General features: G+C 35.2%; 1 protein-coding gene across 2 annotated transcripts in view; it reads left to right on the top strand.

Moving 5' to 3' along the window:
* Positions 1 to 22,982, top strand: part of il11ra (interleukin 11 receptor, alpha) — a 49,294-nt gene extending 26,312 nt beyond the window's left edge. Inside the window, exons 6-12 of one of the 2 annotated variants that reach the window (XM_058789025.1) lie at positions 179 to 348; positions 5,666 to 5,835; positions 7,949 to 8,096; positions 14,130 to 14,222; positions 17,140 to 17,242; positions 17,364 to 17,443; positions 19,167 to 22,982. In XM_058789025.1, coding sequence (XP_058645008.1) covers positions 179 to 348; positions 5,666 to 5,835; positions 7,949 to 8,096; positions 14,130 to 14,222; positions 17,140 to 17,242; positions 17,364 to 17,442 — 763 coding nt within the window. In that variant the 3' untranslated portion in view covers position 17,443; positions 19,167 to 22,982. The remainder of the gene's footprint in view (positions 1 to 178; positions 349 to 5,665; positions 5,836 to 7,948; positions 8,097 to 14,129; positions 14,223 to 17,139; positions 17,243 to 17,363; positions 17,444 to 19,166) is intronic. The other variant, XM_058789024.1, reaches the window with a different exon arrangement.
* The last annotated feature ends 4,600 nt before the right edge of the window (positions 22,983 to 27,582 follow it).

Here is a 27,582-nt window from a genome sequence, read left to right as displayed (position 1 = left end):
CACAGAAATAAATTATTTTGAAATATTTTACATTTTTAAATATATTCACATAGAAAACAGTTAGGTATGGTAGCATAAAATCATAGTTTAAAATGTAAACTATGATTTTATGTTTGCTGTATTTTGATCAAATTTATTTATTTCCCTCCTTCCTTCCCTGTTCTGCTGTTTTCTGCAGTGCTAATAAAGGCAGAGAGGTGGAGGCCTGTGAGCAGGAGCACATTGGGCTGAATGAGTGTGTGATTACTAACCCTCCGTTCTGGACCTCAAAGCTCCTGGTGAACATCACTGAAATCAACCCGCTGGGATCCAACTCCACCATCATCCAGATAGATGTTCATGAACTCTGTGAGTTTATATGCCTTCATACTGTTAGCTAATTCATTGATTCATTTCATATATTTTGATTTATATTATAAGAAAGTTTTGAAATATATTTACTAGGGATGCACCGATACCACTTTTTCCAGTACTCGCCCGATACTTTTACTTTTGGTACTTGTATGGAAGCAGAATAATGACAATAGTTTTTGAAACATAAAGCATGCTGAATTCCACAAATCGAAAAAAAAAAAGATGCATTGCAATTAACAGTGCTTGCATTTTAATGCCTTGTATTTCCAGGGCTTGCATTTTTAGGTCCTGAAATTTAACATAGTTGTTTATTTAAGCTGTGAATATTTCAATTCAAAATATTTCACACACATTTTCATAATTAAAAATTCAATAATTCATATTCACCTTCCAGAATTCACTTCCAAAATATTCAATCTGTTTAAAAATACAATGTATAATATTCGACAGGCAAATTTCAGTCATTTTATTTCACTTTCTAAATTCGCTGCCACAAATTTAGTGGTTAAAATTCGGCAGAAAATTCAGCGTTGCACATCCGGGAACCGCAGGAATAGCAGTAGAGCACCGATGCATGATCTCCAGCTGCTGTCAGCCGCTCACCAGCAGGTGGCGCAAGCGGCTGTTGATGAAGGCCATATGTGGATCAATTCATTCATTTGCAAAAACTGATTTGCAGAAATGGAGCTAGGGCTAGAAGTTTTGATTATCGGGGCCAGTATAAACATGTGGAAACGCTGATTGTGTGTATGTTTAATTCAACATCTTCGCTGTTTCCCGTAGCCTACATATAAGCAGCTTTCTCTACCACAAAGGAGATAATAATGCTCTTTTACCCAACGCTGAAGTACAGAACTAACATTACATCTGAGGAAGACATATATTGCTTTCGGTTGTTTAGTTGCTGTAACTCTGTATCATGGCTTGTGTGACACTGTGCTGTAATACTGGGGTTCCCCTCATACGTCACACTCCAGGATTCCCCAACGACACGTAACGCGCCTCAGTGAACTAATACAGTGATATAAGACCTCAGATCTCAGAATACACTTTATTGATGATTATGCGAACTATATACAGGCATGCAAATGAGGTCAGAAGAAAGCAACGTGCTGCATTTTCGTTGCTTTCCCTTACCACTGATCTATAGTCGACAGTCCTACAAAGATATCAATACCACGATTAGTTTTAACAGTAAGCAACCACTTTATATCAACATAAAAAAGGAGTTCAAAACCGCCTAGGTGTATTTGTGCAGCAAATGTAAACCTGAGAAAGCATTGTCGCGCTATTGCACCCAAGGGGCCGTCTGACAATTCCACCAACTGGGATAAAACGTCCAATGTATTTAAATTAAAATTACTTTTAACATTTAAAATAACACAGTCAAATTGTAAAGCTTGTATTGCTCATAGTGATTTACTACAGATGAGATTTTGCCAATATATATACTGTATGTACAGTACACAGTTATTTACATATAAAAGGTTTTTTTTCATGTTCCATTGGTTGTAGTACATTGCTAGATACAAAACAACTGTGTGATCGTTATTATTGATGTTGGTAATTGTTGGTAAAAAAAACTACAGTAATTCACCAAAAGGGTTTTTCATGTTCCACAGGTTGTAGTACGTTGTGAAATTTTGCCAATATCTCCCTTACTGTATGTACAATTCACTTTTTTCATTTTTAAAACAAAAACAAAAAATCTGTAAGACCTCAAAAGGAATTGTTCATTTTCCAAAGGTTGTAGTATAAAATAGTGATGTACTTTATGTACATTTAGGGAGGTATTAGCAAAATTTCACCTATATTAAGTCCAGTCACTAGGAATGTACTACAAACTTTTGGAACACGAAACCCCCAAAAAAAAACCTTTGTGAATTAATTTCTTAAGAATAATTATATACTGTATGTTATGTACTGTGAGGTAAATTTGCAGACGGTCCCTAAAGCAGCCTAGGCCAATATGCAGTTAATATCAAACCTAAAACCTATAATATCGCGCTTGGTTTTCTATGGGAGAAAAAATTATTTGGTGAAACTTGTTGGTTGTGGGCTCATCTGCTTAAATGTACATAATATACAGTAATATATTTTATTAATTAGATGCTGAATTTAATCATTTATTATCACTGAGGCAAACCGTGTTAAGTGTTTTCTTTATGGGAAATGTTTAACATGCAGTTTTGCGTGTTCCGTAACTTGTGTTCATATCTGCATCTGTTTGCATCATCAGTAAGATCTGAGTTTGGTCTTTTAATAGGCTTGTTTGAGATGAGCAAAATCTGCGCAGAACCGATCACCGGTGATCACCGCGAGATGCATGCCGGTTAGAAAAGTGTCTGAGTTTTTTTTAATTTTAAATTTTTTATTAAACATATAACATTCACAGGGGATACAGTCAAAGCAATAAAATACATACACAACCAGAATGCAAAACAGTAAATACCTCGATAATAGCAATAACAAAAAACAAATATAAAGAGAAAAACAAATAAATAATAGTTGCCATAAACATCTTTTAAAATAAATAAATAAATAAAAAGTGTCCGAGTTATGTCCGCCTTGTTGTCATGTCATGCTGACGTGTGCCAAACAACTCTCGCGACGGCGAGGCGGCTGTGTCGGATTGAGCAGTCGCGCGCAGTTGCTCTCCACCGACTGCACTGATCAAAAGCACGATGGGAAGTGACTGACTGATGACACAGCTTAACACTCATTGGTTCAGACAACTGTGATGCTGCGTTCTCTGCTAAAATGTTTTTTTTTTTTATATCTGATTTCATGTAATTGTGTATTTAAATTATGCTTGAATATTCCCAAACACTAGTGCGATCTCTGTGTGAGATATGTGATTGTTGTCATATTTCTATAAAAATCTAAAATACATGTTTGTATTAAAGTAGAATGGATGATAAATACGCCTTTCGTATGGGATTAAATAGGAAGCACTTTGAGTGTCCTGTTCATCATATTTATATTCATATAAAAGCAACAAAACTGAAATTATATCACATTTATTAGCAGAACAGCACATGAGTGAGAATAACGCGATATCCGCCTTTGATCTCGTATAGTCTATCTGTTCCACTTCGAGAGGTCAGAACTGTCCGTCTTGACTGCGTTTATTTCACTCCTCCCCTCACTGCAGCCGCCTACATTTCAGGCGAGGCGCATCTCAAACAAGTCTAATAGCTGTCATTGTATTAGTGCACTACTGAGCCACGTAATGTGTTTTCTTTAACCGATTTCTGAGGGAAACTGCGTGAAACCTTGCGCGTTCGTTCATATTCTACATCTGCTTAACTGTCCATTTAGTTCGCATAATCATCAATAAAGTGTATTCTGAGATCTGAGGTCTTATATCACTGTATTAGTTCACTGAGGCGCGTTACGTGTCGTTGGGGAATCCTGGAGTGTGACGTATGAGGGGAACCCCAGTATTACAGCACAGTGTCACACAAGCCATGATACAGAGTTACAGAAACTAAGCAACCGAAAGCAATATATGTCTTCCTCAGATGTAATGTTAGTTCTGTACTTCAGTGTTGGGTAAAAGAGCATTATTATCTCCTTTGTGGTAGAGAAAGCTGCTTATATGTAGGCTACGGGAAACAGCGTAGATGTTGAATTAAACATACACACAATCAGCGTTTCCACATGTTTATACTGGCCCCGATAATCAAAACTTCTAGCGCTAAATGAGTGACTTGATCCACATATGGCCTTCATCAACATCCGCTTGCGCAACTGCTGGTGAGCGGCTGACAGCAGCTGGAGATCATGCATCGGTGCTCTACTGCTATTCCTGCGGTTCCCGGATGTGCAACGCTGAATTTTCTGCCGAATTTTAACCACTAAATTTGTGGCAGCGAATTTGGAAAGTGAAATAAAATGACTGAAATTTGCCTGTTGAATATTATACATCGTATTTTTAAACAGATTGAATATTTTGGAAGTGAATTCTGGAAGGTGAATATGAATTATTGAATTTTTAATTATGAAAATGTGTGTGAAATATTTTGAATTGAAATATTCACAGCTTAAATAAACAACTATGTTAAATTTCAGGACCTAAAAATGCAAGCCCTGGAAATACAAGGCATTAAAATGCAAGCACTGTTAATTGCAATGCATCTTTTTTTTCAATTTGTGGAATTCAGCATGCTTTATGTTTCAAAAACTATTGTCATTATTCTGCTTCCATATACTTGCCGATACCGAGTACCGATACCGATATTTTCATTGTATTTGTACATTTTAAAAATATTGGGTACAAAAACTAAAAGACTATGTATAATGTTAGTTGGTTAACTTCATTTGTCAAATAGATACTGTCAAACCAAAATTTATTCAGACACCTTCAACATTTCTCACATTATCACAGTTTATTCGCTATAGTTTAGAAAATGGTAATAAAATATGACAGGAACTCAGACTTAAACTGTGTCAGAACAAATTTAGCTTGATAATGTCAAATAACTTTGATAAAAAGGTATGTAAGGGATTACAATCAACCAAAAATTATTCAGACAGCTGTTAGTATGACAATATTTACACAACTATCAATACTTTTTCTACCTTTTAGCCTTAATGACAGCCTGTAGTCTCCTGGGCGTGCTGTCAACCAGGTTCATGCAAACCTGAACTTAAATTTTTTCCCCAGACTCAGTCTGAATAATTTTTGGTCTCAAATTTGTATCAATTTTACTGGTAGTCCACTGTATGAAGAATTTTGGGGTATAATATGTCACAGTGTACTTTATTTTGCTATTCTGAGGTTATTCTGAGGTTATCTTAACTATAGTGTCCTGCACCCACTAGAAAAACAAATATCAAATATTATATCTGGTCTCTGAATAATTTTTGGTTTGACTGTATATCCTTCGGTTATTTTAACACTTAATTATGGCCATTAAAATGTATTTTACAAGTTTTTGTAAAAGTTTTCTCTCTCTCTCTCCCTACCTACCGTTAAGTAACTTGTGCATTGTTTTACTTACTTCTTTTTGACATATCCGACCGAACTACAAACTTAAAGTTTAACATAAAGCCATTATGTCTGTGAGAAAGAGATATTCTCGACGAGCTCACGCATCTGCACCGCCGTGCGGGATCAGGGCATTTTAATGAGTACAGGAGCTCAGTATCGATACTGGTATCGCTAATATTTACACATGTCCACTTCCCCGCCTCAACAAGTATTGAGGACTGATAAAAGGCTTTCTTTTAGAGTAGCATTTGATTTCACAATTTGTTTTTCTGTTTTATGTAATAAGAATGTATGTCTGTAATTGTGTGCTTTCAGTGAAGCCGGATCCTCCTGAGGGCGTCAGAGTTCTGCAGGTGGAAGGTCAGTCCACTCAGTTACTGGTCCAGTGGAGTTGTCCTTCATCCTGGCCGGCTGAAATGCTGCCTGCTTTTCCCTTAACCTTCTCACTGCGCTACCGGCCGATCGGCTCCAGCTACTGGTCGACAGTAAGAACCTTATACAAACAACCTCATTAATTAGATAACTTATTAATTAGATTGAATGTGTGTGTTGAAGAAGATATTTTGAAGAATGTTGGTAGCCATTGACTTCCATAGTATTTTTTACTTTATTACTTACCACTATGGAAGTCAATCAACACATTGGTTACCAACATTCTTCAAAATATCTTCTTTTGTGTTCAACAGAAGAAAGAAACTCATACAGGTTTGGAACAACATGAGGGTGAGTAAATGATGACAGATTTCTCATTTTTTGTGTCAATCATCCCTTTAAATTCTGATTATGTTCTGTCATCATTTACTTACCTTCACGTTGTTCAAACCTTTATTTAACCTAGAAGAAAATATTTTTGTCAATATAATGAAATGCATTGTAGTCTAAAACAACACTGGACCCCTTTTGACTTTCATTGTATGAGGAAAAGGTCATTTTCTTGGTTTACAACCAACATACAACCCTCCATATCATATGAGTCTTCAATAAACAGTCCTGTAGTCCAGCCCTCTCTACATGCGAACGCGCACACACAGACACAGACACACACACACACACACACACACACACACACACAGACAGAGACACACACACAGAGTGTTGTCTTATCTCAGAGCCCCACAGTCATCTCTGCATGGGCTGATCTTATCTGCTTTCACCAGGCTGCTTGGCCTTTCATCAGACAACCAGATGTTGGCTGTCTCCAGATCTGTGTGTGTGTGTGTGTATTTGCAGCACTGTAAGGGTTGTTTATGCTTAAACTGACAAGTAAAAAAGAAGCAAGCCAGTTATAAACATACTCATTTTTGTTTTTGCTATAATAAAATGAATGAAAACAAAACAGGCAAAACTGCTGTTGCATTGTGTTCTCAAAAGAGAAAAGAGAGAGGGAGAGAGAGAGTGTGTGTGAGTGAGTGAGTGTGTGTGTGTGTTAAGAAATTAGTACTTTATTCAGCAAGGAAACTTAATATTGATCAAAAATGACCATAAAGACATTTATGGTTATAAAAAATAAATATATTTCAAAAGAATGCTGTTCTTTGAACTTTCTATTCATCATTGAATCTTTAAAAAAAAATAAAAATAAAAAGCATCATGATTGCCACAAAAATTGTTTTTTCAACATTGCTAATAACCAGAAATGTTTCTTGAGCAGAAAATCAGCATATTAGAATGATTTCTGAAGGATCATGTGACACTGAAGAATGGAGTAATGATGCTGAAAAAAATGCAAATTAAAATTAATTATATTTTTAAAATGTAATATATATTAACATTTTTGTTACTAAATTTATTTTTGGGATAACACCTCAAGTGAAAACAAAAATGTAATAGTTGTATAGACTAATAGAAAAATTGTAATAGAATAATGGTAATGTTTTTGTAATAAATTATTCAATTAAATTCAGATGACTTTCATGAATGACAGCATCATTTAAGGTGACAAGACCGTATGGTCTGGTTATTTAGCAAGATTATTTATGTATGCATGTATGTATGTATGTATTTATTCATTTAAAATCCAAAAGCTTTATATTAAAGAACACACACACACACACACACACACACACACACACACACATATATATATATATATTGCTGTCAAACGATTAATCGCATCCAAAATAAAAGTTTTTGTTTACATAATATGTGTGTGTACTGTGTATATTTATTATGTATATATAAATACAATCACATGCATGTATATATTTAAGAAAAATGTTATGTTTATATATTAAATATATTTTTATATAATATAAAATATAATAATATAAATATATAAATGTATATACACGTAAATATTTCCAAAATATATACTGTATGTGTGTGTATTTATATATACATAATAAATAAACACAGTACACACACATATATTATGTAAACACAAACTTTTATTTTGGATGCGATTAATCACGATTAATCGTTTGCCAACACTAATATATATATATATAAATGCCAGATTTTGCATATGATCAAGCTCAAGTACAGATCAGTTACAACATGCTTGATGAGTTTTGCCAGTGTCAATACTTTGAGTGATCTGACTCCGTCTCTACAGTGTTGTCCTGTGTTAAGTGGATATATCTGTTGATCATTTCTCAGCTGGAGACAGAGGACAACACCAGTCTAAAGATCATGGACGCTCTAGTGGACCACCTGCATCAGATCCAGATCAGAGCTCAGGATGCCCTGATCAACCACAGCCAGTGGAGTGAATGGAGTCATGTGGTAGAGGCCCGGCCATGGATTGGTGAGTGAACACACACACACACACACACACACACACACACACACACACACACACATTGGTTTCCATGTGTTTTATAGGGACATTCCATAGACATAATGGTTTTTCTACTGTACAAACTGTATTTTCTATCCCCTCACACAAAACTACAGACTTTTTTACATTTGTGATTTATAAGCTGTTTTCCTCATGGGGACCAAAAAATATCCCCACAAGGTTAACAATGATTAAATTATGATAAGGGGGATATTTGGTCCCCATAATATAGGCAATAACAGGCACAAACACTCAATAACTCTCGATAACAAACATACAGTAACTAGTCTCATTTAAATATGCAGTCAGAGGCATAATGCACCAGTGGCAGGCATGGTATGAGCGGAAAATCATATTTTTATTTTAATAGTTGTATGTAATTTTGTAGTTGTTTATCGACCCTCAGGACCACAAGGTAACTTCTTGGATGAATTAGATGTGCTGCTCTCAACCTTTTCTGAGGATGGTACTCTCCTAGTTTTTCTTGGAGACTTCAACATCCACCTAGATAAACCTCAGGCTGCAGACTTCCACGCTCTGCTTGCCTCTTTTGATCTCAAGAGAGTGTTAACTACGGCTACTCACAAATCAGGCAACCAACTGGACCTTATTTACACATGACACTGCTCCACTGATCATGTACCGGTTACTCCACTGCACACCTCGGATCACTTCCTCCTCACTCTTAACCTCAACATGGTTCCTGACACAACACAAACCCCTCCACAGGTCATCTTTCAACATAACCTACGCTCACTCTCACCCTCCTGGCTATCTGCTATGGTTTCATCTTTGCTTCCTCCCCCTAAACAGTTAGCTTCTTTTGATGCTAACAGCACTACTGATACTTTCTGCTCCACTCTTACATCTTGTTTAGACACTGTCTGCCCCTTGTCTTCCAGGCCAGCCCGTACCACCCCTTCTGCCCCTTGGCTGTCTGATGTTCTCCACGAACATCGTTATAAGCTCAGGGCTGCTGAAAGGGTATGGCACAAATCAGAAAAATCCTACTGACCTTAATGTGTATCAGCCACTCCTCTCTTCCTTCTCTGCTAATGTCTCCACTGCTGAAAGAACATACTATCATAACAAAATTAACAATTCGTCTAACTCTCGCATGCTCTTTAAAACATTTTCCTCCCTCCTTTGTCCTCCTCCATCAACTCTAACAGCTGACGACTTTGCCACATTCTTCATTAATAAAATTAAAACCATCAGTGCACAATTTTCCACACCACAATCTGTCAAGCACATATTACCAGCAAGCATACACTCATTCACATCCTTCTCTTCACTCTGAGGCAGAAGTCTCCAAACTCATCCTTTCTAATCATCCTACTACTTGTTCGCTTGATCCTATTCCATCTCATCTCCTTCAAGCCATTTCTCCAGCAGTTGTACCTGCACTCACTCACATCATTAACACATCTCTTCACACTGGTGTTTTTCCCTCAGCATTTTGGACAGGCTCGTAGAAACCCACCCTTAACCCATCTCTTTTAGAGAACTACAGACCGGTTTCCCTTCTTCCTTTCATTGCAAAAACACTTGAACGAGCTGTGTTCAACCAAGTCTCTGCCTTTCTCACACAGAACAACCTCCTCGACAGCAACCAGTCTGGTTTCAGAAGTGGACATTTGACCGAGGCTGCCTTGCTCTCAGTTGTTGAAGCCCTAAGACTGGCAAGAGCGGATTCCAAATCTTCAATACTTATCTTGCTGGATCTGTTTGCTGCTTTTGACATGGTTAACCACCAGATCCTCCTGTCAACCCTATTGACAAAGGGCATGTCAGGAACCGCACTCCAGTGGTTTGAGTCTTACCTCTCAGATAGGTAACATCTAACCAATGGGGTGCCTCAGGGCTCAGTTCTTGGACCACTTCTCTGTCTACATGGCATCACAAGGCTCTGTCATTCAGAAACATGGCTTTTCATATCACTGCTATGCTGATGACACTCAACTCTACCTCTCATCCTGATGATCCGACAATACCTGCTCACATCTCAGCTTGTCTAACTGGCATTTCATGCTGGATGAAGGACCATCACCTTCAACTCAACCTTGTTAAGACAGAACTGCTTGTGGTTCCATCAAACCCATCGTTTCATCACAATTTAACCATCCAGTTAGGCATATCATCCATAACTCCTTCAAAAACAGACAGAAACCTTTGAATTATGATTGATGATCAGCTGACTTTCTCAGACCACATTGCTAAAAGTGCCCAGTCCTGCAGATTTGCTTTATTCAACATCTAGAAGATTAGGCCCTCTCTTTCGGAACATGCTTCACAACTCCTTGGTCAAGCTCTTGTTTTGTCCAGGCTGGACTATTGCAGTGCTCTCTTGGCAGGTCTTCCAACCAGTTCTATCAAACGTTTACAATTAATCCAGAACGCGGCAGCAAGATTAATTTTTAATGAGCCAAAAAGAATGAACATCACACCTCTGTTTATCAATTTGCACTGACTACCAATAGCTGCTCGCATAAAATGCAAGGCAATAATGTTTGCCTACAAAACCACCACTGGCTCTGCACCCCTTTACCTAAATTCATTACTTCAGACTTATGTTATGCGTTCTGCAAGTGAACGTCGTTTTATTGTGCCATTCCAAAGAGGCACGAAATCACTTTCACAGACTAATAAATTAAATGTTGCTTCCTGGTGGAATGACCTGCCCAACCCAATACGAGCATCTTCAAGAATCGGCTAAAAACAAATCTCTTCCATCTTTATGGACCCTCTATCTGTTGCACTCTCTATTCTAATTCTATTCTTAAAAAAGAAAGTAAAAAGACTTTAGACTTTCTATTCATTTACTAACTGCTTGTTTTCTTAATTTTTTTTAATTTTTTTATTTATTTTTTATTTATTATACAATTAAGAAAAACAAAAAAGGCTTCTAACAATAGCTTGCTCTATTCTTTTTTTATTCTATCTGTTTTCTTTTTATTTATTATATAATAAAAATAAATAAATAAAAAAAAATATATATATATATATATATATTAAAAAATAACCTTGCTAATTGTACTGCATTAAGCTAACTGAGACTTGATATAGCACAGGGGTCACCACACTCAGTCCTGGAGGGCCGGTTTCCTGCAGAGTTTAACTCCAACTTGCCTCAACACACCTGCCTTGAAGTTTCAAGTATACCAAGCAAGACCTTGATTAGCTGGTTCAGGTGTATTTGATTAGGGTTGGAGCTAAACTCTGCAGGACATTGGCCCTCCAGTAACAAGTTTGGCGACCCCTGTCATAGCACTTTCATATCATTGCTCTTTTGTTGATTTTGATTCCTTCCATTGTCCTTATTTGTAAGTCGCTTTGGATAAAAGTGTCTGCTAAATGACTAAATGTAAATATAATGTAATGTTTATATGTGTAGAAATCTTAGACAACATTTTTCAGTTTCTATTATAATTAAGATGCATGCATTTTTTCATTGAGCTCATATTAATGAGATGGCAACACTTTAGTTTAGGGACCAAATCTCACTATTAACTATTTGCTAATTATCATGCATTTTACTAACATATTGGCTGTTTATTAGTACTTATAAAGCACATATTAGTTAACATTAGTTAATGCATTAACTAACATCATTAACAATGAGCCATACATTTATTGCAGTATTTATTAATCTTTATTAATGTTAGTTAATACAAAATACAACTGTTCATTGTAAATGTTTGACTAAGTCTAATAATATACAACTTTTGATTTTAATAATTAATTAATAATTAGTAAATGTTGACATTAACTAAGATTAATAAATGCTTTAGAAGTATTTAGTTAGTTCATAATAACTAATGTAGTTAACTTTATATTAACCCTATTGTAAAGATTAAGGCCCTGTTTACACTAGTGCATTTTTGTTTTAAAACGCGTAACTTTTGCTACGGTTACGCCTATCGTTTACACTACTCCGGTGTTTTCGAGGTCGAAAAGGGAGACTTTTGAAAACGCTGCAGACCCCGTTTTAGTTTGAAAACTCCGGGGTTGCGTTTCAGTGTAAACGGACCAAAACAGAGACTTTTGAAAACGATGGCGTGTCTGCCCACATTCTCTCTGCGTATCCTTGACAACCGTGAAAACAATAACATCATGCTCAGATGAGGATCGTTTTCAATCTAAAACGCCGCTTTAAAACGAAAACGCACTAGTGTAAACGGGGCCTAAGTATTAAAGGTTTTTTTTAATATTCCAATTTAATAATACAATTTTGTCACACCACATGGCCGTTTAAAATAAACTAGTCTAGTGAAATCAACATCCATATACTAATTAATTGTTTAAAAGAGGCTGTCTGCGTTTCATTAACTTGTGATCCACACTACCAAACACAAATAAATTAATATAAATGTACAAATCAGAACTTTTTTTTTTCTGTACCGTGCATTAAAAGTGCTATATATTACCCATCATCCGTCAGATCCTTCAGTTAGCTAATGTAATAATAGAGTAAATCAAATTATGCACAGCTAGCACGATGCTTCAGGATGTTGGACTGTGTTCTATGGCAGACATCTGATAAATCTAATAAAGGAAGATAATTATATTTGGATGTTGGCCACTCATGTTCAGAATTGTTTTTAAATTTAAAAAAAAAAAATTTAATTTAATGAAAGATGTCTTGTGGTTGAGTAGCACACCATGGACTATGATTCAGCTGTCTGTTTACATCAGTTTTGCAGTACAATAAAAACCTAGCAGCAGAGTAATGTTTTGTCCAGCAAAATGCATACTGTCCAATGAGGGAAAGTAAATGAAATGATAAGCTTTGGATCGTCAAGGGGAAAACTGTTGAGGAAAACTTATTCTGACATGACTTTTGAGCAGAACTGGTCATGAATAATTCAGAGGTAGTATAAATATATATAATAGAAATATATATATAATAGTGATGTGCAGATGGTTGTATCCGCGGGGCCTGTGGGTAATCCGCGGGTCAGGTGGGTCATGTATTAAAAAAATACATTCTAATTAATTGTGGGTGGGTCGCGGGTGGATGAGATAAATCATTAGTCATGCAAATATTCTCTAAAATATGAACGTGTTTTAAATTCATTTTTTTATCAGGCAGACAGACACACGGATTTCATTTTTGTGTGTGTTCGCCTGTTCGGGAAGTTGCAGTGACATTCCAGATAAAGTTTGAATGGAGTAAAGCGTGTGTTTATGCTATTAAGAAAGTGTAGACTATAATCTGGCCAAAGAAGAACTTTTGTTTTTTAATTAAATGTTCATTTAAAAGCATCCTATTATCAACCTATTACCGTTACCCCTTACGGCTCCAACAACGTTTTGTTCCGTCCTCCACGCGGTGACAAAACACACCAGGAACGAAGCAAGACTCACGAGACCACGAAATTCTGGGATGCTTCTGAAAAGTGCCGCGTGCTGTGGCTGGTATAATATACAGTATATACATATCTATGGGTATAAACACAAGCATTGACTTTACTAGAGCGACCGTGATCAGCTCCGGTGGCCGTGTCGGAGCCGTAATGCGCGGCAGACGTGATGCGCAGATCACCTCTCACATCACTGAATCTGTTGTTAAAAATGAATCATCCATTCATCATATCATCGTGCAAAACTAAGAATTAGTCTAATTGGAATGATTGTAATGTGACGATCGGGTGCGGGTCGGGTCGGTTATCTAAATCAGAGAAAAATATAGGTGTAATTTATTTTATATCATTTATCTGAAGCAGCAGATTCGGGTGACTTTTGAATATGTGAATGTGTGAATATGAATATGTGAATATGTGATGTGTGAATGTGTGAATATGAATATGTGAATATGTAATGTGTGAATATGAATATGTGAAGTGACATATGGCCAAGTATGGTGACCCATACTCGGAATTCGTGCTCTGCATTTAACCCATCCAACGTGCACACACACAGCAGTGAACACACACACACTGAGTTTTGAGTTCATCCGTGCATCTCTAATATATAATTATATTTGTTTTGCAATTTTAGAGCCTTGGGAAGAGCCAACAGAAGAGCCGATGGATTTTAGCTTTCCATTTTTCAACTTGTCATTTCCAGTGAGGACAACAGACAAGTCTCCAGGTATTTGCTTGAAATTTCATACTCCGTAAATTGAAGGAATTCAAAGAATTTTGTTCAAATGGCAGCTTTGTTTGACAGTTTATCTTTCCACTCATATAAGTGAGAGGTTTTGGCAGGGATCGTTATACGCATTCACAGATTAAACACAAAGTATCAGATGCTTTTGAGATCTTAGCCAGAGTTTTTTTTCACCCCTAAGCGTTATCCAGATGGTTTGGACTTGTTTGTGGTGGGCGGAGTTTTCCCCATCATCTGGCTCTGACCAATCAAAGCATGCCTGTCTTCCCTAATGCAGTCATGTGGCAGACCAGCATGACTCAGTCTGCTCTTCATTAGCTAACTGTTTCCAGGCCAGTTATTTATAACCACTCATCTAGCATGTGAACACTCTGTACGACTGCAGGAGTCATATTTATCAGCTCAAAACTGGAATGAAGTTTGTGTATTTGATTCATGAAGTACTCCGACAAAGAGTTTTTTTTTTTTTTTTTGATGAATGTGTGAAGGTACATTATGTAATGACTAAAAAAATAAATCAGGTTTTTGAGCTCTTCAGAGTATCTAGCCTTTGCCTGGACTAACTGAAGCATAAAAGCTTTGCTCACACAAGAATGTCTTCATTTCTGGAGCGCTGTATGCTAAAGATGGCAAAAATGAGGATGGTTATGATTGTAGACATAATTTTGAGGCAAACCAAAAATCGGTTTAAATGAAATAACTTTGAATCACCTTAGGAAGTAAATAAAGCTGGACATATTATTTTAATTAATATTTAATTAATACTTTCTCTCAAAAGTTTTAGAAAAAGTTGTTTTTATACAATTACATTCTTTTTTTAGAAAGTAACTCTATTTTTGAGAATTTTCAGTCTGGATTCAGATTGCGACATAGCACTGAGTCTGCACTGTTAAAGGTGCACAACGATATTGCTCGGTTTGTTGATGCTAAGTGCCCTGTTATTCTAGTGCTACTTGATCTCACGGCGGCCTTTGATACAGTGGACCATGAAGTCTTTCTGTCTCGCCTTAATCATGTTGTTGGCATTCAGGGTACTGCATTTCAGTGGTTCTCGTCATATTTGACTAACATAACCTTTTCTCTAGTGATTGGGGACTCGTCCTCCTCCACCACTTCTCTCTCTTGCGGGGTGCCACAAGGCTCTATTCTCGGGCCCGTTTTATTTTCACTTTACATGCTGCCTCTCGGGTCCATTATAGCTAGGCATAATATAGCTTTTCACTGCTATGCTGATGATTTGCAAATTTATTTGCCTATGAGACCAAAAAATGCTGACGCAGCTGGGTCGCTAATTGATTGCATTAATGACATTAAATTATGGTTAAGAGTAAAATTTCTTTCACCTAAATGAGGAAAAAACTGAATATATTTTATCTGGCGAGTCTGTAACTTCTGACTTTGATGCGCTGATTTCCAAGCTTGGACCAACTGTCAGAAATCTCTGTGTGACTTTTGATAGTAGCCTGAAATTTGATAAACAGATTGACAGTGTGGTTAAAGCTAGTTTTTTTCAGCTACGTCTTTTGGCCAAGGTCAAACCTTTTTTTGAATCGCTCTGACCTTGAGAAAGCTATTCATGCTTTTATCAGTTCAAGATTTGACTACTGTAACGCACTTTATGTTGGTGTCTCTCAGTCATCCCTCAATCGCCTTCAGCTGGTGCAGAATGCTGCGGCCTGTCTTTTAACTAACAAATGTAAATGTGAGCACATGACCCCAATTCTTTATTCACTCCATTGGCTTCCAGTTTCTTTTAGAGTTGATTTTAAAATTGTATTGTTTGTTTTTAAAGCTCTCAATGGCCTTGCTCCACTGTATATAACTGAGATGCTGGCTTTTCGTCAGCCAAACAGGGTTCTTATGTCAACAAATCAACTTTTGCTGGAAGTCCCGAGGTCACGGTACAAACACTGGGGTGATCAGGCTTTTTCTGTAGCTGGGCCCAGACTCTGGAATAAGCTTCCCCCCGATATGCGCACCATTATTGACCTGGGCCTTTGTAAAGCTAAGCTTAAAACTCATTTATATAGACTGGCTTTTGATATCTAGCAATGTTGTGACATTTTTGTGTGTTTAATGTAATTTTTTGTTGTTGGCTTATATTTTTGCTTTTATTGCTCTTTTTTTGTTGGAAAGCACTTTGGTTCACCTTGAGTGTTGTAACGGGCTGTATAAATTGATAATTGATTGATTGATTGATTGAATATTTCTTTCTCAAGGCTCATCTAGTTTGTTTGTTACTTTTTCTTTCTTTTTTAACTAGTTTTAGAAATGCTATAACAGTAATATTTACAAAAATGTACAATCACTAAATATTTGTCTCATTTTCTTTGTTTTATTTTATTTTTGTTTTGCTTTTAATTGTTTTTGTTTTATTTTGTTTATTTTTGTTGTTGCATTGTATTTTTGTTTTTGTTTCTGTTTTTTGTTTTTCATTAAATATTTGCATCATTTTTTTTGTTTGTTTTGTTTATTTGTGTTTTATTCACTTGTCTTTTGTGTTGTAATGTTTTTGTTTGTTTTAATTGTGTGTTTTCTTTTTGTGTTTTGTTTACTTATTTTGCGTTGTGTTTTGTGTTGTATTGTTTTTTTGTTTTGTTTTTGTGTTGTGTTGTTTTATTTATTTGTGCTTTGTCGTTTTGTTTTTTCTGTTGTTGTTTTTTGTTTTGTGCTGTTTTGTTGTTTTATTTGTTTGTGTTGTGTTGTTTTTGTTGTATTGTTTTTTGTGTTTTGTTTATTTGTGTCGTATAGTTTCATTTGTTTGCGTTTTGTGTTGTTTATGTTTTTTTCTATTGTTTTATTTGTGTTTTATGTTGTGTTGTTTTGTGCATGTGTGCGCGCGTGCATTGTTTTGTTTAATGCAATTTTTTTGTGTGTGTGTGTTTTGTTTTTGCCTCAGATTCATCATTACACCAGAACGGAAGCCTCGGACTTTTGATTTTGTTGGGGCTGTTTGCAGCGGTCATGGTGGCTGTTTTATTAACTATCATCACACTTCTACGGTAAAAATTGTGCTTCATTTACATTTATCTACATTTCATAACTAAATCCATGCAAACAGTTTGCAACAATTAGCGACATGAGACAATCTGTTATCTGATCTCTTAATTGTTCCCTTTATAGGGTCAGACAAAGAAAACAGGACAATGTGAAGAAACACGAACTGACTTCCATGGTGAAGATGAAGTCCATACCGATCTAAAGTAAGCTGGCGCAGGAGTCCGTCTCCATTTTGTCATTCCCTACGTCTGCTGTTTTGGCAATTGGCCCATCTCAGTTTAAACAGTCTGGAAGAGAAAGCATGCTAAACGATCCATTTATGGCTACTATGTTGATACTTTGAATATATCATTGGTTGAATGTCCTCTATTTTTACTGCTCAGAAAACAAACTGTCAAAAATGCAGTCAACAAAACCAACTAGACTACTAGACTTTTCCTTAGATTCAAGAATATCCATTCTGAATGGAAAACATCAAAAGGTCACATACACACTGCAAATTTTGAGAGTGAGAACAGCATATAAATGTGGGAGTGTATCCCCTAAATGATTGTTTCGGGTGTGTATGGAATATAATAGTCACTGCTGATGCTTGACATTAGAAATGTTTTGGCATCTTGCGGCTCTGAACAAGAAACAGCTTAATCCGATAATTCTGAATAAGTAATATTAGCGACTTGAGATGTTTTATTGTTTGTAAACCGTGGTCAACGGGCAAGTGTGTTGTTTATGTTGTTGTTGAGTCGCTGCTTTTAAATAGCGCACTCTGTCTGTAGCGTAGTTTAATGTGGTTTGCAGATAGACCACAGGACTGGTGTGGAGACAGTCATTTACAATCGAGTCAAGACAAATATCTCTGTTTCTGTATTTATTTTGCATCCTACCTCAGCCAAGTTGTTCAAAATAGACACCTATTTTTAAAATAACACAAATAACTTAACTTTAAGTGATTAAAATATCAATTTGTCATGTTAATGCCAATAGCAGCTAAAGAGTTCACATTAAAATAGTGAACGCATTATAGAAACGGCTCATTCTGTTCGTTTAAGTGAGTTACGTTAACAAAGGGGGCGGAGCTTAGTGATTGACATGGAACTGAATTTACATAGGAATGGTTTTATCTATGATTGATATAAATTGGTTTTGCTGGTGTTGAATGAATGAGGTCGTATGTGAGAGGAGCTCTCAAAGAGGAGTGAAAATCATACCTCATAAAAACCGTGAAGCTATTGATTAGGACAAAACTGTGGTTTATAGCACATGATTCATTTACAGTAATAGCTAACTTACAGTCTACTTTATATGAGATTTGAATGTTGTAAATTAGTCTAGCAAAAAACTGAAGACATAGACGTAAACAGCATCTGTTCACTTTGAACTTTGCGACTTTTCATTCGTCTTTAGATCTGAATTTGTGACTCAAGTGGGAAAATGTGAAGATGTAAACATGATGATTTATATGAGAGACGTCTGCTCTATATTAGCCTGTAATCTTCCTGACTCTCCCACATGATGTAATAATTAATAGTTGAATGAAAATGAACATTGTCATTATTTACTCACTCTCATGTTATTCCAAGTATGTATGCTGTTATTTATTTAGTTTTATTTAAAAAAAAAAAAAAAAAAAAAAAAACTGCATTCATGCTTCATAAGACATAAGGGTGGATACGTGATTATAAAATTTGTATTTTTGCATGAACTGTTCCAATTTTTGTTCTATTTTATGTTATTTATTTATTTATTATTATCGCTATTATTATTATTATTATTATTATTGTTGTTGTAATTATTGTAACAGAAGTTTTAGGACAATATAAATACCATGTTCAAAGCAAATATAAAATATACAGCAAATATACATATATACAACACACTACCTGTATTGTTGCTCTAAAAGAGTTTAATTTTGTTGTTTACCTCTAGATTTGAGAAGTTGGCCGTCTTCAGTTCGGCCCTCATAGGGCATCAGTATAGGGAATCAGCACCACTGACAGACTGCATTACCCACAATCCACCTCTCCTCTCCTCTCCTCTCGGCCTCTCAGAGGATGGGCTCTGAGTCCCGTGAACTGTGAACATGTACAGTCTCCAATGTAGCACAATGCAATGGAAAAACACAAGGATTTCCTTCCTCCTTTACTCTTCTCCTTTCACAGCAAATTCTTGGACAATGAAAAACATATTTTTGTATTGCTCTTTTCCTTCCGATATTCCCCGCAACTCCACTGGACTCCACTTCTGACACACGCAGTGCTGTGAAAGGCTCAGCATTTGGCCGGACACGCGCAGCATACGGGGCATTACGGAGAAAGTGGCGAAAAAGACACTCTGTACCCTTTAGACAGCTGCTATCTTTGGAAGACAGAAGGTTGGCTGTCTCGGCGCTCCAGCGAAGGAAGCGTGGTCTTTCTGGGGAGAGACAAAGACTGCTTTGTCTGTCTTCCTGCGAGATTTCTTCTCAGAAACAGGTGGACACATCTGCAGTTGATTGGCTTCGTCTGGTTAGTTCCCCACCAGATGTGGCATCTAAAGCATTGAGTTCTCGGTAATAAACTCCTGTAAAATGCATTTCATCATAACATCAGCCTCGGAGTTCATGTCTTGACAGTAAACGCCAGCGTCGGTTACGAACTCGCAACTTTGGGTGAGCTGGTGTTCAACAAAACAGGACTTCAATGCGATAAATGCATTTCGTTTCTCTGGACTTTTTCGGCATTTTCTCTGCATTGAATCGAGACATGAATGTAAATCAGTCTTACAGTGTCACATTTGTAAGGTGATTAAAGCTGATTGTTTCTATGTTGAAGCTAGTAGATATTCACAATATTAAATTCTATTGAAGCTCATCTATAAAACGATATTGTTATACATTTATGCAGTTATATTGTATAATAGTTTGTATACAGCATACTGTTCTGTTGTACATTTGCTCTCCAGTGACATAAAGCTCGATGCATGCGTTTTTGTAATTCTTTTAAAATATATGATTTTATTCGAATTATAAAATTTTAGTATGCATATCCTTCCTATAGGTACAAACAAACAAAAATAAGGAACGTTGTCCAAAGAAAGACATGCAATGGTTAATGTCAAGTCTGGAATATGTATCTATGGAAGCTTTTTTTTTTTTAATTTAAAAATTAAAAAAAATAAATAAATTGAGACTTTTGTTAATCTCGCAATTTTATTTATTTATTTTTTACATTTTCAAAATTTTCGGTAAAAAAAACAAAAAAAAACATAAGATCTAATTGCAAGTTTATATTTCACAATTCCAACTTCTTGGAACTGAAGATATCTCACAATTCTGATATTTGTTTAATTTATTTATTTTACAATCTTACAATTCTGTTTATATCTTGCAATTCTAACTTTATAAAGTATCACAAGTCAAAATTGTGAGATATAAACTCAAACTCAGATTTGTGAGGGAAAAAAATCAGAATGAATAAATTAATACATAAATATTTTTCATTTTTTCTGGTGGTAGGAAAAAAAAAAAAAAAGCTTCCATAGGTACCTTTTTGTTTTTTGGATCAAATGTTATTTTTTATATCACATTCTAAAAAAAAAATACAAATTCCTATTCTGGCTTTTGCACCAAATTATATATTAATTTTGGGTTTCTTGTTAACACTAAAGACCAAAAGTTCAACTAAAAATAATTGAGTTTTTAGTTTTTGGATTTTTGAAAAGATGTCACTGTGATTATTTCTTCTTGATAATTCTGATAATTCATTGAAGATGTTTGCCATGTGTTTTTTCTTCATGCATTTTTGCACCATTTGCTCATAACCTCTGCCGTTCGTGTGCCTTAAAATTTTTGCCTGTTTCATCAGCAAGATGATTTGTGTTTTTGTAGTATTCGCTTGGCACGTGGTCTGTGAGATTGGTGCTCTGATAATACTTCACTTTAAGATAGATTGTGACTGAACAGTGAATCATTTACTGTATGCATAAATCATTTTCCAATGTAAGAAAAAAGGGTTTTGTTTTGTCAGTCATATTTGAGACTATACTCTTGGTCATATATTCTACTTTCCCTGCTTTGATTAAAGTCCTGCGTGTGAGAGTATGTGTTAATTTAGGCTGAATTTTGGATTTGATTGACATGATGATCAGCAGCATACAGTAAATTGCTGGTTCTCAACTGGTTTTGTTTCAGGACTCAGATTTTAAATGGGACGTCCGATGCAGTACTAACCCTCATGTTGTGTTCCAGTCATTTTGACCTGGAAAGGATTTTCTTTTTCCCAAAAATGCTACTTTAATGCTATTGCATTGGACTAAAACTTGCTGACTTTGCTCATACAGGATATAACAATTTCCTCCCCCCAAAAATTGATCATTTTGGGATTTATTTCCCACCCAAAATACAAAAATGGCCATCCTACAAAAAATTGCTTATAAATTTATTGTTATTGCCAAATATTGGATTCAATCTTTTTGTCAACTTGTTTCAATTATCACAGCCTTTGTGTTTATTTCACAGCCTTTGTGTTTATTTTTGCAACAGATTGCTTGTAGACCTCATTGATCTGAGCTTATGCATCAGTGTATGATGGAATCAGTTTTTGAGTGAACATTGCCAAAATTATCCAAAAAAAAACTGTGCATGAGCCCAGATCAGCAAGACCTACGAGCAATCAGTTCCAAAAAGAAATATCAAGCCTGTGATTATTGAAAGAAAACAAATTGATAAAAAAGGTGGAATCCAAAATTTGGTAATAATATAGAATATTCCATTTATTTATTTTTTTTTTTTTCAGTTTTAAATGTATTTTATTTTATTTTTAAATGTATTTCATTTTTAACAGCATAAGGCCTACATTGTAGAATAATTGATAAATATTAATAATAATAATATATATATATATATATATATTTTTTTCCCCCAGTTTAAAATTTTTACATTTTTTTTTAATTATACAGCAATGACCTAAATTCTTTATCACACAAAGTAAACAAAAATATAGCCATACACTGCTCAGGCACAACAACACAATATTAACTTTTCAATGCGTTGGGAGCCATATAAATAAACTTCACAAATTGTTTAATATATATTTCGTAATTTTTTCTTTTTTTATTTAATTTTTTTATTGTGTGCCATGCAATTTGGTATCTAATTATGCTAGCGTCTACAATATGCACAATTGTATGGTTTTGCTGGATCTAATTTATCGGTCATGACCAGTTGAGAACGGCTTCAGCAAAGCGTCTGAACACTGTAACACGCTGAAAATATTTTCTTACCGCCGATTTCTCTTTATTTTTAGACCTCTGTGGTATGATTCCATCTGTAAACGCACTCATTAACAGCTGTGTGTTTCAGTCACTCCACACTGACCATCAAGTCTTGCATCAGAGAAATTCAATCTGGCGCTGAAGGAACCTGATGCACGATTCCAGAAAAACCAACCAAAGCAAACAAGCCAATCGATCAGCAATCATCTGTTACTGGCAGGACGGAGACAGGTTCTTGGAGTAAAATTGCGTATATTTCCCGCTTCCTCTCTGCATTTTTTATAATGTTGCATGCATGATGTCAAATCCAGATGTATTCGTTAGATTGGACTACTGTTGCCTGTCAAATAAGGGAAGGGCGTCCGCAGTAAATGTACATAGTATTTTTTTTTTTTCTGTACAACATAAGCTGTTTTATTATTCCTCGGTCTATATTTTTGTGAAATAAAAGTTATTTTATCTGAAGAAAAGAACTGTTGTCAGATTGGTGACATCTTTTCACTGATATCGTCTGTTTGTTTGCAGTGGAAAATTCAGCAAGTCGCTTCCAATCATTCGTACAGATTTACAAATATTTAATCATGAAAATCAGGTCGGGGATTTAGTAGCTTGTTGAATTTATACAGCTAGAGTACTGTTACTCAGCCAAGGCTCTGGTGAAATCATATACCTCCAATATTTGAGTGTGGCCATTTGTAGTCTGTGGGGATTTACACGTTATATTGACTTAAATCACATAATCCTAATATTTACATGTTCATCTCAGTCATTTATGCTGCAGATCAAGATGTGGATTATGGGTTTCAAACAATGTCATTAACTGCATCAGGTTAGTTTTGGCCATCTGAGCAATGGACTAAAGCCAGTGGGCTACAAACAAGGCTTTCTTTTTTTTGTTTGTTTTCTAAAGGATTTGAGGGGACGTAAAAGTCCTGTTAAAGTCCACTAATTTAACTAAAATATTTGACCTTAATTTTTTCTCAATCATAAAAGTCACTAAACAATGTCTTAACATATTTATTAAATGGCTGTGACCATGTTAATCTTAACTTTGCATTATGTTAAATTATTTATTATTAGTAGTAGTAGTATTGTTGTTGTTGTTATTGAATTTATTTAATTTGATTTTGTCTTCAGATAATAGAAATCTGAAACTTTTTTTCTATTTGTTGATACGGGTTTTGTGGACACAACAAAATATTTAGATTTCTTTTTACATAATCATCATAATTATTATTTTCTTAATTTTTTGTCCTCAGATAATATAAATCAGATTTTTTACTTTTTTTTTTTTTTCTATTTCTTGGTAGGTTTGTGGACACAGGATTTAGAATTTTTTTTTTTTTTTTTACATAATAATACTACTAATAATTATTATTATTATTGTCTTTAGATAAAACAATCTGATTAGATTTTTTTTTGTTTGTTTACATATTAATTATATCCCCTACCCCTCCCCTTGGATAATAGTAATATGAAACTTTTTTTTTTCTATTTGTTAATGGGGGATTTGTGGACAGCAGGATACTTAATAATAATAATAATAAATAATAATAATAAAAAATAAAAAAACATTTCTGGAATAGTCTGTGAATTACATTTCAAACATGATCATTCATCTAGGTTGAGTGGAATAATTGAATATGACTTCATAATTTATGACCAATACGCCATTCATTAAAGATATAGTTCAACTAAAAATAAAATTCTGTTATCATTTCCTCACCCTCATGTTGTTATATTTTGATGAACGCTCAACACTGAGACATTTCTTTTAAAATATCTCGTTTAACAGAATAAAACCAGGTTTGGAATGACATGAGGGTGAGTAAACGACTGAGTTTTCCTCTTTGGATGAACGATCCTTTTAATAATATACTGTATGATGCAGCATCATCCCGTGAACACTGAACTCATATCTAGATCTTAGTTTACCAGGAAACGCACACTGCTCTTCCCCTACCATTACCTTGACTTAACCATGATTTTTATTTATTTATTTATTTCCCCCTAAATGAATGCCTGACAAGACAATGGGATTTTCAAGTATAAAGTAGAGCTTCATTATGGTTTCAAAGTGGAAAGAATCAGAAGCAAGAAAACAAAGAACATTTTATCTGTGTAACTTTAGTGATACTTTTCAGAAATAAATAATGCTTTCAGTCATTTCTTGACTGTGCATCAACACCACATTGACAAATCGACATTGTGCAAAAAAAAAGCATATAAATAAAATAAATATTTACAATTACATAGTTAAAAAAAAAAAAAAGGAATTTATGAAGGCTCATGAATAGTCTGTCTACAGCTCCCTCTGCAGGTTTGAAAAGGCTTCCACAACTGATTCAAGCATTAGGCATCAAACCAAAATACAACTTAACATTGCTTCCCTTATTATCATAACAAATGAATAAATGCACAATCCTATCATTGCTTCTGAAAATAAGCATACAAGCACACAGGTTTCACCTGCTGTAATTCAGGGCTTCCTGATGCTGTTAAAAAAAGCAGCTGGTTTATATGCACCACCAGTCAAAAGTTTGAAAACAATTTATATAATGATGGAAAAATGTAAGCATTGACCAAACTAACATTTCTGAAATTGAATGGATAGTGAATCTAGACAAGATGTGGCAACAAAGATAAAACAAGATTTAATTTGCCATTTTTAGGCAGAGTATAATCCCTGTACGATACTGAAAATATTAACTAAGAACATAATCCAAAGCTTTTAAGTGGTAGTATACATATGCAATACTAAACCAACTATACATTGTACTGTAAACACTAATATTAAACAATGTCTGATTTAATTTGACCTGGAAAAAAGCCAAAGCGAATATTTACTCCAAGATCTGCAGCCCAACAGCAGTTTGAACACGTTTTGTCTTTGCGGCTGCTTACTTAACACCAATTTTATTTATTAAAACAACTATGGCGGCACACAACTGAATAAAAAACTAAATTAAAGAAATGGTTGACTCAAGAACGAACAATTGCTTAAAATGTACTCACGCACAGCTCATCCAAGATGTAGATGAGTTTGTTTCTTCATCAGATTTGGAGAAATGTAGCATTGCGTCACTTGCTCAGCAGTGGATCCTCTGCAGTGAATGGGTGCCGTCAGAATAAGAGTCCAAACAGCTGATAAAAACATCACATTAATACACAACACTCCAGTCTATCAATTAACATCTTGTGAAGTGAAAACAAATCAATCAGGATGTTTTTCATATTTTAAACTGTTGCTTCTGGCTGAAATACTCTCCTCTATCTAGAACAACACTTATTCCACTGAAAAGTCATCTTGTCTGAACCAGGAGAGAAATCTGCACAGATTAAGCACAGTTTACAAGCCAAAACAAATGTGTTGGTGGATTTCGATGTAAGAGGACAACACTGGAGGAAGCGTTATTATGAATTATTGACTAATATGTTGGCCAGATGTAATAGTTGAAAGTTAAAATGTCTTAATAATGCATTTGTTTCTTACAAACACACAGCTTTTGGCTTCACAAGACATTAACTGATGGACTGAAGCGGTGTGGATTACTTGTGGATTATTGTGATGTTTTTATCAGCTGTTTGGACTCTCATTCTGACGGCACCCATTCACTGCAGAGGATTCATTGGTGAGACAGTGATGCAATGCTACAGTTCTCCAAATCTGATGAAGAAACAAACTCATTTACATCTTGGATGACCTGCGGGTGAGTCGAGAAGTTAAATTGCAGGGTGTATACAAAGACACTTAATAACAGTTCAATTTAATCACGTGAAAGTTATAAATGGTTTGGAAATAAAGCTTAAGTCGGCAAGTCATATTTACAGTTATTCCAAAGCCTGCGGCTAAAAAGGCAGCGATAATCTTTTGTAGCAACAAAAAGTATTTCCATTTTCTGTACCATTTTAAAAGGACTTTTTCAAGTGAAACTAGACCTACCAGTGTTTTTTCTGCTTTTTAAATACACTACAGAAAGAATAATGTCCTTCAAGCACACCTACAGTGATCCTCAACTGCAAATACACAAGCACAAAACCATCAACTCATCCGCTCTCAATGCCTATTCCCGCACGCCACGACATGAATCGAGCCTGGTGTCTGTGGCTTCCTTCGGAAAACAAACGCAGTAAAATGGAATTATTTGAATAGACAAGTCTATACCACTAAGCTAAATGTGACAACACAATGCTGAAAGTTATTAAGAGTGAAAGTTAGTAAGAGTGAATCCAGACCAACTAAACTAGGGCTGGGCGATAATATCCAACATTCACATCCATTTTGTTGGCGAAATAAATGAACGGATTAGTTTTTAAAGCACTTTTTATTTAGCTATTAAATGTGTTATTTTAATAGATTCACAATCTTTCTGTTTAAGAATTAAAACAGATACTGTAACAATATTTTTTTATTAAATTTCAGTAGCAACAATGGCATTAAGATGTGGTCACATTCACCGCTGTTGCACAAATTTTCATGAGTGAAATCCAGTCATTTCAACAGGAATCCACAATGGCCAATTCATACGTATTTTACAAGGTGGCTAATTCTTATGAATTCATACAACTTCCCTCGTATAATTTTGTACGATGTGTCTAGACCCCAGTGATGGGCAGGTTTAGGGACGGGGTTAGGCGTAGATCAATTGTACAAATTCATACGAAATGCGCAACTCTTAAAATGCATACGATTTAGCAAAGATCGTAAGAATTTGTACGAGGTCGTACAAATTAGCCACCTCGTAAAATATGTACGATTAGCCATGAGATTTCCTCACGCAGATTTCGCAACAGGTTCAAGTTGGTCATGTGACTGTCACATTAACTGACAAAAAAAAGCTATTGACAACGGTCCCTTTTTGCCAAAATTTCACTAATATGACCACACAATCTTGAATTAGAAAGTGAATTAATTCACAACTTTAAATAAGCAATTTGTTTTGTTTGTTAATCACTCAAATTTCTCATCAACACCATAGTGTGGAGTTTTAGTATATTGTTTATTACTTCATTTATACTGTTATATTGATGCATATGAACAAATTATTAGATATTAACAATAATTAAATATTATCTACTTGGCAACAATGAA

This window comes from Onychostoma macrolepis, chromosome 10 (assembly GCF_012432095.1).
Source record: "Onychostoma macrolepis isolate SWU-2019 chromosome 10, ASM1243209v1, whole genome shotgun sequence".
NCBI lineage: Eukaryota > Metazoa > Chordata > Actinopteri > Cypriniformes > Cyprinidae > Onychostoma > Onychostoma macrolepis.
The sequence above is the reverse complement of the archived record's forward strand: the minus strand, read 5'-3'. Positions and strand labels throughout refer to the sequence as shown.